Source organism: Arachis ipaensis, chromosome B09, assembly GCF_000816755.2.
Source record: "Arachis ipaensis cultivar K30076 chromosome B09, Araip1.1, whole genome shotgun sequence".
NCBI classification, from domain to species: Eukaryota; Viridiplantae; Streptophyta; class Magnoliopsida; order Fabales; family Fabaceae; genus Arachis; species Arachis ipaensis.
The window spans coordinates 4,478,574-4,492,952 of NC_029793.2; the positions used below are offsets into that span (position 1 = coordinate 4,478,574).

The 14,379-nt window shown below is 34.1% G+C and overlaps 3 protein-coding genes across 11 annotated transcripts in view; all 3 read left to right on the top strand.

Moving 5' to 3' along the window:
• Positions 1–2,322, top strand: part of LOC107618088 (FBD-associated F-box protein At5g60610-like) — a 6,068-nt gene extending 3,746 nt beyond the window's left edge. The window contains exons 1-4 of one of the 3 annotated variants that reach the window (XR_002354132.1): positions 1,081–1,194; positions 1,270–1,522; positions 1,604–1,753; positions 1,836–1,958. Coding sequence is in view for 1 of the 3 variants with exons in the window: in XM_021111571.1 (XP_020967230.1) it covers positions 1,604–1,753; positions 1,836–2,132 (447 nt within the window). In the remaining 2 variants the exon portion in view is untranslated. Of the gene's footprint in view, positions 1–794; positions 1,523–1,603; positions 1,754–1,835 lie in introns of those variants that run through there. The other 2 variants (XR_002354131.1, XM_021111571.1) reach the window with 2 other exon arrangements.
• Positions 4,013–6,495, top strand: LOC107618089 (F-box/LRR-repeat protein At3g26922-like). Its single transcript, XM_016320026.2, has 3 exons — positions 4,013–5,463; positions 5,703–5,852; positions 5,955–6,495. The coding sequence occupies exons 1-3, from the start codon at positions 4,558–4,560 to the stop codon at positions 6,246–6,248; spliced, it is 1,350 nt and encodes a 449-aa protein (XP_016175512.1). The 5' UTR covers positions 4,013–4,557; the 3' UTR covers positions 6,249–6,495.
• Positions 6,752–11,711, top strand: LOC107619730 (putative FBD-associated F-box protein At5g56820). Of its 7 annotated transcripts, none has more exons than XM_021111573.1 (6): positions 6,752–8,841; positions 8,960–9,100; positions 9,174–9,481; positions 9,612–10,519; positions 10,648–10,803; positions 11,528–11,711. In XM_021111573.1, exons 1-3 carry the CDS (start codon positions 7,930–7,932, stop codon positions 9,459–9,461), a joined length of 1,341 nt encoding a protein of 446 aa, XP_020967232.1. In that variant the 5' UTR covers positions 6,752–7,929; the 3' UTR covers positions 9,462–9,481; positions 9,612–10,519; positions 10,648–10,803; positions 11,528–11,711. The 7 variants fall into 7 exon arrangements, with proteins under 7 accessions (XP_020967232.1, XP_020967234.1, XP_020967235.1 ...); XM_021111575.1 differs by lacking the exon at positions 11,528–11,711 and having other exon boundaries at positions 9,612–9,862; positions 10,170–10,519; positions 10,648–11,338; XM_021111576.1 differs by lacking the exon at positions 11,528–11,711 and having other exon boundaries at positions 9,612–9,862; positions 10,207–10,519; positions 10,648–11,338.

Sequence of the window (14,379 nt, forward strand, 5' to 3'; positions counted from 1 at the left end):
GCAAACGTAGTTATAAGGATTGTTGTTTAAGGAACCATTGATCAACCCATTCTGCAATGGAAAAGTTTAGGGCCAGTAACTTTGTTAAATTCTGGCCAGCATGTAACCAGTAAAAAAAAAGTGAGCCATTGGATAAAATTTCACACAAATTTCACACCATTAAAATCATCATTGATAACTATTTTGATGGCTACAAATCACAAAAGTTACTGACTCATATACTTGCCTTTGAATTTGTTTCACATCCCAAGCAAACTAGATGCAGATAATTTTTTAGGACTTTGCTGACAAATATTCCAAATGTCAACAGAGCAGATGATGTGTTAAAGAATGAAGATTTTTATTATTGTTAACGAACACTTTAACAATTGATGGGGACACGTGTCAGATCCAGGGTTTGTACTTAATATTTATCCCATTTTTTTGTTTCAAAAACAAATGTTTGACACACTTGAATAGTTGAATCCCACAATACCCTAGCCACTTCCTCTGCTGTCTCCCTCAGCCTCAAAATGGGGAAACGGCGGAAGCAAATGAAAGCAGCAGTTGATAGGGACCTTATCAGCAGGCTGCCGGATGAAATCCTGTGCAACATCCTCTCATTCCTTCCAACCAGAACGTCCGTGGCCACCAGCGTGCTCTCTCGCAGGTGGCGCTACCTCTGGAAGAAAGTCCATGTCTTGGACCTCAACGATGATTTCCTTTTCACCCCTGAACGTTCACATGATGAAGCAAAAGCCAAAAGGGCGCTTTCTTAATCTTCTCTATGAGTTTGAGCCGCTTCTGGCCCCCATCCGTAAGTTCCGCCTCTCTTGCTGGGTGGGTGGAAATTGGTATAGAGACCTTCTTGATTGGATTGATTACTTCATCAGAAACGTTAGTGAACTCTATTTCTCTCTGAGGACCGATGGGCGGATTTATAACTGGGATGCTTTCCTTTTATATAACAAGTCGCTCGTGTCGCTCGTTTTGGACGGTAATATGAATATTTTGCTGGATTATTCTGATCCCACTGCCAGTAAAACTATTTTCCCATCCCTCAAGAACCTAGAGCTGCATATCAACCATCTGAACCTCGATGTGCTTCTATCTGGTTGCCCAGTTCTTGAAACTCTTAACTTCAGGACTGATGACACTGATTTCGATTCTGAAGCAATCCACATGCCTCGTCCCTTGAAGAGTTTAACCTTTGAGGTCACTGATATTATTATTATTGTGATGTTATATGACCTTATCAAATGACTTAATCTCTGATTTTTAATTTACTAGCATTTTGCAGGAACAATATTCACATTACGAAAATGTGACACTTGAGCTTTTTGAGGTAAACACTCCATCTCTTTAATACCTACGTATCAGTTTATGGGGTTGTTACAAACAGATTTTGGTTTGTGATTATCCCAACATCAAGAAAGCATGTCTAGATATTTTTGTTAAGCCTAGGCATGTTGCTTGGGTTCCTAAGCTCCTTCGGGCACTTTGCAAAACAAAATTCTTGTGGCTGCAAGTTTCAACAATCGAGGTGATTTGCTTAACAAACGATGAATTTATTATGGTTTTAGTCATGTGTTGAAACTAATATCCAATGATCTTTTGCACGCAGTGCTTGATTCGTGCACCAGTTCTAAACCTTCCCGACTTTTGCAATTTGATTCAGCTGCAACTTGATTTTTATGGTTTCAACAGTACGCTTCTAATAGACTTGCTTCGCAATTGTCCTAAGCTTCAAACTCTAAAAATTTATACATCTGAGGTTTGGTTGATCCCATCACTTCAACTTTTTGTCTATTTGCAATTTGTTTGCGTCTTTGACTTGACTTGTTCCTTGTTTTCAGTTCATTGATGATCATTTGCGCAAGTCTTACCGAAACTCCCATAAACGCAATGATTGGACACAGCCACTTAGCGTTCCTAACTGTATTGTATCACACTTGAACACTGTTGAATATCGAGGATATCAAGACACTCCAGAGGAGCATGAATTTACTGCATATATTTTACAGAAAGGACTTGTTTTAAAGACAATGAGAATTCATGCTAAATATGATAACCTAGACTTAAAACGTCGACGTTACATGGCATTATCTGAAATACAAAGGGGTTCTAGCATGTGCCGACTTGAAGTACACTAACTGATCAGCATTTACCTTTGGTAAGGACTTTGTTGCTCTATCAGTTATTTGTTTTTTCGAATACCTGTCTTTCTAAATAGTTTGGTAGGAATGTATGATCTAAGGGGATTGGCAAACAGAACCAGTTCCATTCTTGATGGTTGGATTTGATAATGTTGAAGTATGTATGTATTTCCTTGTCTCTTTCTTGTATGTATGTAGAATTTCTGACATGCAAAGCCACCATCATTTTCAAGAAGCGAAAAAATGAACTTCCTGATACAGCCATGAAGCTCAAAGTCCAGTTTAAATACTAATGTCCTAGTACCATATGATTCATTAATTCTCTTGTTCATCATCCATAAGCCAAATCATCAGTATCATAAATGCAAAGTTGCACTCTAGCAGGGAATATATTCACACAATTTCACCAATGACCCAACCACATGTATTCTGAAAAAACATATGCAAATGCCTTCAGAATTCATAGAATTGGAAATTCTTTGTCCAAGCCTACTATATAAAATTTCCAAATTACCTTCCAATCTTCTTATTTCATTAGTCATTAACTTCATGTCCTGCACTTGCTTATCCAAAAGGCTAACAACATCCAAAAAGTATCTCCTCTCTGCATTCTGCAATGAATAATGAAAGGGGTGCTGACTTACAGTTGCATGCCCTTCATTTTGCCTTGCATCCAAAAAGTATTTCCTTGTCTTTTTCTTGATTTCTTCTATGGGAAAGCTGTCTAAACTTGTATTGTCTTGTATGATCCCTTGGGCTTGCAAAAGTAGGCACTTCAACCTATAGTCTAATTGCCTTTGAGACTTAGGGGAATTTCTTTTGATGAAAGACTTGGGGAAATTTGCTAATGATGCTCACCTTTAATTTTAAAGTTTAAATTTTAAATTCTAAATTTTATACTTTGAACAATAAATTTTAAATGTTATATTTTAAACTTTAAAATTTTGAATTTTAAATTTTAAATTTTAAGTTTTAAATTTTAAATTCTCAAAAAAAAAACTTTATAATAATAAAATTCATATAAAATAATAAATGAATAATAAATGAAGAGTTAAGATTTATTTAATTAATAAAGAGTGCAGCACTTATAAGATGAACATGCAAATTTAAGTACCATTTTAGTTATTATGGTTTTGGCCGACAATTCCCTAAAATTTTTTTGTCTTCAAAATCGCTGAATTTTGTTTTAGAACCATGTTTTCTCTATATTTTACAAAGAGGATTTGTTTTAAAGACAATGAGAATTCATGCTAAATATTATTAAGACAACGAGACATTATCTGAAATACAAAGGGCTCTAGGCCGAGTTGAAATAAACTAACTGATCAGCATTCACCTGTGATAAGGACTTTGTTTTTGTATGCTCTCGGCTCTCTGCTGAACTATATGCTTCTTTTGCATCAATGGTTACATGAATTATCAGTAATTGGAGGGTAGAATTTTTCAGCATAATATAGCAGACTGAATTTGGCATAGCTTTGATTTTTTAGTTGTCAAATGTGATGTGATTTGAGGATCTTCTAATGCTGGTCTGCAAATATTTAGTATCAATAAGATTATTAAAGTAGAAAAAACTTATAAAAGCATGCTTGTATAAATCCCTTGTAAAGATGCAAAGCTACTTTCGAAGGGCATTCAACACGGGCGCTAACTGCAGACGAGTTTTTATCTTTTCATTTTAAATAAAAATAAAACTGTTTTGCTAATTATAAAAATAAAATTCTCACATACACTTTTTTTCATATATCTACATTTTTATAGTATTTTTATTGTCTATGTTATTTTATAAAAAAATATTTGTATATAATTAATAAAATTTATTATTTTTATTAATATTCTAAAATTTCAAGTATTAAATTGTGAGTTTTAATTTTTAAATTTTAATAGTTAAAAGAATCCCCTAAAGCTTAAGTTGATTTTGGGATTTACCAAGAATCAAGAATCAAACTCTTGACCTTTTGGATCTAGAATTCTAATACCATATCATGATATCATTCATTCCAGAAGCTTATACTAATAAAAAAAGATAACACTAATGGTTATATCTCTAATATTCCTTAAACCTCTATTTGGCTCCCTATACTTTCTTAGTTAAAAATCAAAGTTTAGTTCAAAATGTTGGCTAATATTAATAAAAAGGATTTGTTCTTAGCATTTCTCTCTTGTAAAATCATTCTTTTTTTCCCCTAATATTTCATGCATCTAATTGTTTTTTTATGCGTGGGTATAATTGTAATTTTGTTTTTTGTTAACACCACTATGGCACTATTTCCCTTCCGGAAATGGTAGAGTAGCACTGTAGCATCAGCCACTTTTTTTTTTCTTTCTTAAACTCGTATTTAGTTAGTTACCGACCACACACTCCATCGTCACTCTCTGCTCAGCCCACCACCGTCATCGGCGACACTCCACAGCACCTAACATGGAGCCAGAAGACGACAAGTCAGAAACATCGACAAGCATCAGCACCCTACCGGACTCGATCCTCTGCCACATCCTCTCCTTCCTCCCAACCAGAACATCCATAGCCACCAGCGTCCTCTCCCGCAGGTGGCGCCACCTCTGGAAGCACCTCCATGTCCTCAACCTTGACGGTTACTCCTTTAACACCCCTGAACTTTCACGAGACCACGTAGAAGATCGCTTCGTTGATTTCGTCAACGAGGTTCTACACCAGGTTCAAGTTCGTCGCATCCAGAAGTTCCGCCTCGAGGGTGAGGTGCGAAATTACTCCTGTACCCTCTCATTTTGGATCGACGCCGTTACTTCCGAGCCTCACCTCCAAGAACTGTACCTCTCTCTTTGGAACACCAGTGGCTCCTTTTACACGTTACCTTACAGTGTTTTCTCTTGCCCCTCACTGGTCTCACTCGTCTTGAAAGGTGATATCATTGTTTCTTTTGATAATCTTAAATCTCTTCAGTTGCCATCTCTCAAGAACTTAGACTTGGAAATAATCTCTACTGAACTTGACAAGCTTTTATCCCTCTGCCCTGCGCTTGAAACTCTCAAGGTCTTTATATTCTTTAATTCCGGTGGCATTGATCCAAATGAAATCCACGTGCCTCGTTCTTTGAAGAGATTAACTCTCGAGAGCGAAGCTTGCGATTCGACGGTTGATCATCTTGAGATACACACGCCATCTCTTGAGTACCTTGATATTGCTTTAGTAGCTTGTTACTCGCAGATTTCGGTTAGGACTTATCCGAATCTGGTTGAAGCATGTCTGAATATTTGTTTTGATGATATGCATATTGATTGGATGCCCAAGCTTCTCAATGCAGTCTGCGGAACAAAATTTCTTGCCTTGCAAGCTTCAACAACCGCGGTAATGCTTAAGGAATGATGAAATTGATATCGTTGTGCTTAACTGCTTATGTGTTAAAACTAAGTCGACTACTCACATGAAGTTGTCTTTGTGTGAAGGCTATTGTTAAGAACTGTTAGACGGTTTGATCGTCCAACGGTTCTCAAACCGTCTAACGATTCTCAATTATCATCTTAACATGAAGGTATCTTCTTGTTAGTATCACCTAAAATTAATATCTTATTGAATTTTATGTGCAGTGTTTGATTTGTGTTCCATCTCTAGAGTTTCCCCAATTCTGCTGTTTGGTTAGGCTGCAAATTGGTTTTGAATTTTTCAACTCCAGAGTGCTAATAGACTTGCTTCACTGTTGTTGCAAGCTTGAAGCTCTCTTAATTCATGCATGTGAGGTATGATTACTTAATTAAATTCATTATTTTTGTTTTTTCTCTTCTCTAGCTGTTATTTGGTTGCATCCTTTGAGAAATCTTGTCCCTGTTTTCGCTTTTCAGTCGGTAAGTTACGGTTGCTTGTATGGGGAACCTGTTGAACCTAGCAGTTGGACACAACCGGTGAGTGTTCCAAGTTGTGTTGTATCACACCTGAGCATTATTGAGTTTAGAGATTATGAAGACTTGGAAGAGGAGCATGAATTCATTGCATATGTTATAGAAAGAGGACTTGTTTTGAAGACAGTAACAATTCATACTAGGACTTTTACTGATCAAGAGATAAAAGATCATATTCTCAAAAAATTGTCTGTTGTCCCAATTGGCTCAAGCATTTGCCAACTTAAACTTGAGTGAAGGTTCGGCAAAAGAAAATTATTTAGGAGTATAATCGTTGTTGTTGCATTAAGAATAGCATAATTTCCTCCTTTGATATATATTATTGTGCAGTGTAAAATATGTAAATAGCCATTCACAAGGATATTCTGTGAGTTGGAGAAATTTATTTTTTGGCTATGGAATCCATTAAATGGACTGAATATAGTTAGTTCTTTGACATTACAATTATGCAGTATTTGTTATATCAAAACTAGATTTGGCGTTACTCTTTTGTTGAAGAAAAATATGAGTGATTTGGCATTACTCTTTTGTTGGATATTTTGCGTTAATGGAATGGTTTAAAGACTTGTTCTTAGGGTGCGTTTTGTTTGATTTAAAATATACAAATACAAAGCAAAAGAAAATATTAAAAATAGTGAGAACTCATGTAAAAGTGATAATCGAAAACCATTAGATGATAATTTAGTCAAATTTATTAAATCATCTAACGGTTTTTGACTATCAACTTCACATAAAGACAATGCACGAGAGTTTTCACCATTAAAAATTCTATTTTATCCCGATCATTTTCTTCTCACCACTGTCACTATGATATCTCTCCATGTCCTCAGACGTTCGTATTCCTTTTTTCAATCTCTCCGTCTCTGAGTTTAATTTCATATACTACTATTCTTTTTCCCACTTCCATTTTCTTTTTCGAGTCTCCAACTTTGCTATTTCTCCTTTTCCACCTCCATGATTTTGATTCATCAACGCTTCAATCTTGCTTTTCTAGTTCTCTTTTGTGCTTCCAACTTACCAAAAAGAATGGCGCTTACAACCAACTATTTCTGGAACATCACCAATCTCATACACTGCAACGACAACATGCCAAAGTATGTTCATATGGCTCTATATGTAATCAAACCTTAAGTCAATATAGGATGTTTGTGCACCAGGCTATTTTTTTTTACCGTAAAAGTACTAATAAATTGAATCATAATTCTCTCTCTCTTCTGGTGGTTGGTACCTAATAATTTCTTTATTTCAAGCATCTTAATTGAATCATAGGAATTATGATGCACAAATATTATTTTGAATCTCTCTCGCTCTCCTTTTTCCCTTTTGTTTTTCTGGCCTCATATTGTAGTAAGAGTTTAGGAGATAGTGTTGTATAGGTTCATCCTGTCATCTGATGATTAGTTGTTAGTTGTATAGTGAAGGAAATTTTTGTTAAGACGATATTCGTCATAGTTAACTGTTGTATAGCTATCATAACATTTGTTCCCTCCAAATTTTATATTCTTTTATGTTTGTGTAAATCTTTTCTATTTTAGATCTTTTACATTTTTATGTTTTTCATTGAAAATACTTTTTTTTTAACTATGATTTTGTTAAATTATTTATCACCATTAGATGTAATTATAAACTCAACTTGTGTCTATTAAATTTATCATATTCTTTTTATACACAAATCAACTAAGAAAGTAAGAGACCGAATCAACCATTGAAGGTGTATGAGGCCTTACCGTGTTAGCTGAACAATTGCAAGTCAACGACATGAACATCGACCAATTCAATTTCAAAATCTTACTATATCAGTTGATTTCGTCTAAGACAATAAGATCTGAACAAAGAACGGACAGCATCTTTCTATGCCTAACCTGTATGAAGCTTTCCGAAGAAGTAAAGTTATTTTGAACCTCCGGAGCAACTGGAAATGGAAGAAGAAGAAGAAGAAGAAGACAATCTAGAAACAGCAACAACCATTAATATGGATATGATAAGCACCATGCCGGACTCGCTTCTCTGCTACATCCTTTCGTTCCTCCCAACCAGAGATTCTGTTGCCACTAGCATCCTCTCTCGCCGGTGGCGCCACCTTTGGAAAGAGCTTCAAGTATTGGACCTCGATGATGGTCCCTTTTGCACCCCTGAACGTTCAGCAGAGGAAATGGATGAGTGTTTTATTGCTTTCATCAATGCGGCTCTATCCCGGTTTCCCCACATCAAGAAGTTTCGCCTCTCCTGTGAGGTACTTTGCGAGGATGACTTTAGATCTTATATCAATGCTGTCACTGGACCCTACCTTCAAGAACTGTTTGTCTCTCAGATGTATTCTCTTGAGAATTATGGAGTCCCTTGTGGAATTTTCACCTGCCCTTCACTTGTGTCCCTCTGTTTAAAAGGTTATATTTCCATCGAAGATGAAGATCTTCAATCTGTTCATTTGCCATCCCTCAAGAACCTAGAGTTGGATGTCAAATACGTGAATGCAGACAAGATTTTAGGTTGCTGTCCTGTTCTTGAAACTCTTAAGCTCACCCTGGATCGGGTTGAATTTCCTACAGTCCGTGTGCCTATTAGTACATTGAAGAGATTAACTTTTCAAGACGACTATCATGGCGAAGTTGTTGAGCATTTGGAGATAGAGACCCCATCTCTTGAGTACCTTCATGTCTCGTTATGGGGTCGTTACCTCCGGTTTTCGGTTACTGATTTTCCAAACATGGTGGAAGCACATCTTGATATTTGGAGTCATCAAGAGGATGAGCATATTGGTTGGATACCCGAGCTTCTCAAAGCAGTCTGCAAAACAAAATTACTAAGGTTGGGATCTTCAATAACCGGGGTAATGTGGCTAAGTAGATGCAGCTTATTATGATTAGTATCATTATTCAGATTTCACCCTGGATTTATTGTTATAGCGTTGTTAAATTATGATATCTTGTTACATTTTTTACACACAGAGCTTGCTTTGTGCTCCACCTATAGACTTTCCCAAATTTGGTTGTTTGCTTCATTTGCAACTTCGTTTTGGATCTTTCAAATCTAGATTCCTACTAGACTTGCTTCATTGTTGTCATAAACTTCAAGTTCTCATTATTCAGGTATGATTTTCAACCTTATAGTCTATTTGTAATTTGCTTGCATCCTTTGAGCATAGTTGTTCCTTCTTGTCAGAATGAACTTCATGGTCATGGTCCTCCCTTGAACCAGAAATCAATGTTACAGCCAACCAGTGTTCCTAATTGTGTTACATCACACTTGAACACTTTTGAATTTGGAGGATATGAAGACTCTCTAGAAGAGCATGCTTTTGTTGCATATATTCTACAAAATGGCCTTGTTTTAATGAGAATGATGATTCATACTTATACCAGTTATGGGGAAAAGATCAAAGATCATATTTTCAAGGAATTGTCTATAGTACCGAGGGGCTCCAACAAATGCCAACTTACAGTTGACTGACTAATCAGTATATGCTGATGGTACAGACTCTGACCTTTGCTTTCTGTAGAACTTTATGTTTTCTTGTGGTGTGCCTAATAAACTGTGAACACTAAATCTCTTTTAAAATTTCATGTTTCATTGTTCACCTGAATCCTCAACTACTTGAAGCTTTTCAATATGTCTACATTCAATAGGCTACACCAAACCCCACCATTGCTCCCGCAATGCAATGTGTAGTAGATACTGGCCAACCATAGTATGATGCAATCTGCATTGCACAAAACCATAAAATAAATACCTATTCAACTAGTGGAAGTGGAGAAGACGAATAAGTGTGCCACATTAGTTCAGCGAAGCAAGGGAGTGCCACATCATCACTGTGTCTGCCGACTCAGCATCGGAAAGGGATCTAGAGATCAGTATGGTGCCTAAAGCTCAATTTTGACAATCACTATAATAAAATTAGAATATGAGAAACCAAATTAATAAAAGTGATAAATTTCATGAAAATTTATTGCAATATTCTTACTAGTTACTGCTCATGCGTTGGATATGCTAATTTCGAGTTGTTTGAATGGATATTGAATTGTGCTTCCCTTGAATCCCTTGTTTTAAGACGTTTTATTTCTTTATATTATATTCCAAATGTCCATTTGCCATCCCTCAAGAACCTAGAGTTGGATATATCATTTGTTAACCTCGATGACATTTTATCTGATTGTCCAGTTCTTGAAAATCTGAAGCTCACTGTACTTATTTCCAGTTGAAGATATTGACAAACCTTTTATCCATATGCCTCATTCCTTGAAGAGTTTAACCTTTAAAGAGAATCATCGTCATCCTATCCTGCTGGGGTTTAATGATACTGAGCATCTTGAGATAGACACCCCATTTCTTGAATATCTGAATATCAATTTATGCACTTTTGCTTACGGGTAACGCTTGGCAATTTTCCCAATATGTTAGAAGCTCACGTTGATATTGATCAAGAAGATAAGACTGTTGGTTGGGTACTTGAGCTTCTCCAGGCACTCAGAAAAACAAAATTGTTGGCCTTGAAACTTTCCACTACAGTGGTAATATTCTTCTGGCAATTCCGTTGTCCATTGAACATAATGTTTGATGTAACTTTTTATTCCAATTTTGATGAATTATGTTATGTTTCAAGTGTTATATTTACTATCTTGTTATCTTCTGTATACAGTGCTTGCTTCGTACTCCAGCTGCGACTTTGGATTTTCCAGAATTTTCTTGTTTACGTAATTTAGACCTTGAAATTCCACATGTTGACTCGGAATTGCTGATAAAATTGCTTCATAACTGTCCTATGCTCAAAGTTCTTTCAATTTGTAGATTGAAGGTATGAGCACTTTTCAAGTTATTTGTGAAAAACTGCATCTCTGGTCCATTTTATGTGCACCTAGGTTCCTCAAATATCAACATCTCAATAGAAAATCACTCTTTCAGCTGTTATGTAAGAAAAGTAGAAAACACATAGCATTTTTTATGTTTATTAATTGAGTATTGATGTTAGCCTTAAACTTGATGGATTAAAGGAAACAGAGGGGTTGTTGTTTAATGTTTTTCATTTTTTTTATCTTATCATCTTTGTTGCCATATAAAATATTCAATATAAGGCCAATATCATGGTTTGCCAAAAGTGTACATCTAACTGAGTTGAATTTAGGTAATGGTTGAAGGAAGAATTTTATATTACAATTGACTAGGCTTTTGCCAATCGTGTTTGTTGCCTTTGTAATGGAGATACTTCTGATATGATTTGAAGGCCATTTTAAAATTTTAATTGCCTGGGTAGCAGCCCTTTTGCTTTAGTGGAAATATTTGAAGACTCTAGTCTTGAGTGATTGCTTTGCAATGTCATCATGTTTTTGAGGTTAGAAGAATGTTGTCTGCACATATGCTTTAATTTGACTGAGGAGATATTATGAAGATTTATCATATGAATATGTATTTTTCCTCTTGTTATATAAATAAGTTTTTGGTCGTGCTACTCAATCAAAATAGTTCTCTCCTTTACTGGTTTTCAATCTATTTTTGCCTTCTCGGTGTTTTGAATACAATAGGTCAAAGTTGTTGAAGTTGTCTTGTTTTCTCCCTTTGAAGATTGATCTTCCAATTTTATTTGCCACTCCATGTCTACTTCTGAGCAATATCTGCTAGGTACGTTCATATATATACTACTAATAATTGTACAAAGCTCTAAGCTGGTTGCTATATACAAAGTGATTAACGATGTTACAAGGATAAGTATAGTTGCTTGTTTTGACCGAAATGATAGTTAAATAGTTAAATTTGATTTTCTGCTGTTGACCTATTCGATATCGTAATTATAATGATGTAAAAATGATTAAACCTTATAAAATCTATGTCTAGCCGTCTAGGTACATTATTCTTCAAGGACTCAAATGAAAAAAAATAGCTAAAAATTTTAACCTGCAGTAGCAGACCAGTAATCTGAGACATATACATGAATTTGACAAATGTTTTTCATATTTGGCAAAAGATCATTTTTGTCGTCAGCATTTTGCATGATTGTTTGCAGAGCCTTTAGATCTATGATGCACGGACATGACACTGACACGGGACACGACACGACACGGAACACGCCGACACGCGAATTTTAAAATCTTACATGACACGGAGATACGCATACATATAAAATATAAAGTATTTTTTAGATAAATCGTAATGATATTTTAATATTTTATTGATATTAAAATATAAATTAATTTTTTAAATTATTTTTAATGTCTTATTTTAATTATATCAAGTATTTAAAATATTTTTGTTTTAATAAATAATAATATATACTATATCTAAATTTATTTTAAAAATATATATTAAGAATAAGACCGTCCATTGACACGTGATGATATTTAAGTGTGTCCAAGTGTGTCTGGAGAAGAATTTTTTATTTTTTATTGAGACACGATTTGGATACAACAGACACGCGTGTCGGACGAGTGTCGGTGAGTATTGTGTCCGACACGCAGACACGGCAACTCAGCAAAGTGTCCAGTTTAAACATTTATCTCGTTTAAAAGGTATAATTTGTAAAAAACGACGATGAAGATGAAATACGCGAAGAAAAAGGAGGAAAAACGCAAAGAAGAAGGAGAAGAAAAAGGAAGAGGAGGAGGAGGAGAAGGAACGCGAAAAAAAAAAACGACAGTTGTGGTTTCGTTCGAGTAAGAAGAAGAAGCGTTTTTCATAATGGTGAGTGAGTGCACTATAAAAACCGTTAAGTAGCGCGTGTTAATACACTGATATGGGTGAATGTCCTTTTTGTTGGGTTTGACCCAACTTGTATGACTTGTAAGCCAAAAACGCTTATATGTATAATAGGTATTTTTTATAAAATATTTATAAATTAATATAATACGTAAATAAGATAAAAATATGTAATAAATAAAAAATATAATTTATTATCGTCATTGTTATATTCTTTTTCTTTTTCTTCTCTATATCATTATTGTCTTTTTTTCTGTGGTTCTTTTTAATAATGTCGGCTTTTTCTTTTTTTGTTTATTTTTTTCTCCTAATATATTTAACGAAATTATTGAGCAAAAAAATTTTAGTACATAAAACAGAAATTTTTGTATATAATACCAAAATTTTTAAAAGACTATATGTCAAGAATATTAAAATTCAACTAACAAAATTAGTATAATGTAAAAATTTTGGTATATAACATAAAATTTTTTTAAGGACTACCTATTTAAAATATTGAAATCGAACTAACAAAAGGATCACATGTTTATAACACTAATTCACACAACCAAAAGATATATTTGCAACAAATTTTTTGTATTATATGCAAAAAAAAATTTGTTGAAAAAGGATAAAGAAAAAGAAAAGCGTGATGCATACATGCATTAGTTTTTTGTAAAATTTATGTCAACTTAATTAGACTTAATTATAAAAATATTTGTATGTGTAGTATTATAAAATAATAATTATACTAATTGAATGAAAATATGAAATTGAATTGAGAAATAGATTCAAAATGAAAATAAATCCTATCAACTTTTTTAATAATTGAGAGAATAAAATGTAATCTCTATTTTTTTTTAATTTTTTTTAGTCTCACTTATAAAATTAATAATAAGAGATTATATTTTACTTCCTCAATTATTCAAAAAAATCGAGAGAATCCATTCCCGATTCAAAATTAAATCCAATAAATAAAATTTACCAAAAATAAAATTCAGTCTAATTGGTAAGCACAATTTTGGTTGATTTTCAAATTTAGATTTAATCCAATTAGATGAGGTTTTATTTGAATTGATTCGAATTTAAACATCACCGGGGGTTGGGAGTTCATTTTTTTAGATATGCTAGGATTGTGTGTGTTATCCCTGCATATGGAAAATAAGGGTACTAGACATGGATATGGGACATCCTTTTCTAAAACATGGGAGAAGAAATCAAACTGTCCGATTTTTTTGTTAAAAAAATTTAGCCCAACCAATAGGACGGTCCAATTTGTGTTGGAGGGAGAATTTGAATTTTGGCAAGCTAATTAGACCGTCCGATTTTCATATAGGTTTAATTTTTTTTATTTTGCAAAAATCAAATCGAACCATCCGATTAATTATTATATATTTTATTTAAATTTGTCAATAGTAATCGATGAGTCCGATTTGTTATATATATATATATATATAAAAGTGTGTGTAACTCGTATTCGAGTTATGAGATCTCTCGTTGTTGTTCTTCTTCTTCCTCTCTCAACTCCTCTATCTCTATTCTTTCGTATCAAGTAAAAAAATTTGATAGTGAAGTTCTTATTCCAATGTAAGTGAGAAAGATGGATGATAAAGTCCTACTAAAAGTATATTACTTCGGTCAGATTTTATTACAAATATTTGAAGGAGTAAAATTTATTTGTGAAAATCTTAGATATTGTTATTCT

Coding starts and splice junctions, on each gene's coding strand:
- LOC107618089 (XM_016320026.2), top strand. CDS start 4,558: ATGGAGCCAGAAGACGACAAGTCAGAAACATCGACAAGCATCAGCACC. Junction 5,464..5,702: donor TGCAAGCTTCAACAACCGCG/GTAATGCTTAAG, acceptor TTTTATGTGCAG/TGTTTGATTTGTGTTCCATC. Junction 5,853..5,954: donor TCTTAATTCATGCATGTGAG/GTATGATTACTT, acceptor TTCGCTTTTCAG/TCGGTAAGTTACGGTTGCTT.
- LOC107619730 (XM_021111573.1), top strand. CDS start 7,930: ATGGAAGAAGAAGAAGAAGAAGAAGACAATCTAGAAACAGCAACAACC. Junction 8,842..8,959: donor TGGGATCTTCAATAACCGGG/GTAATGTGGCTA, acceptor TTTTACACACAG/AGCTTGCTTTGTGCTCCACC. Junction 9,101..9,173: donor TTCAAGTTCTCATTATTCAG/GTATGATTTTCA, acceptor CCTTCTTGTCAG/AATGAACTTCATGGTCATGG.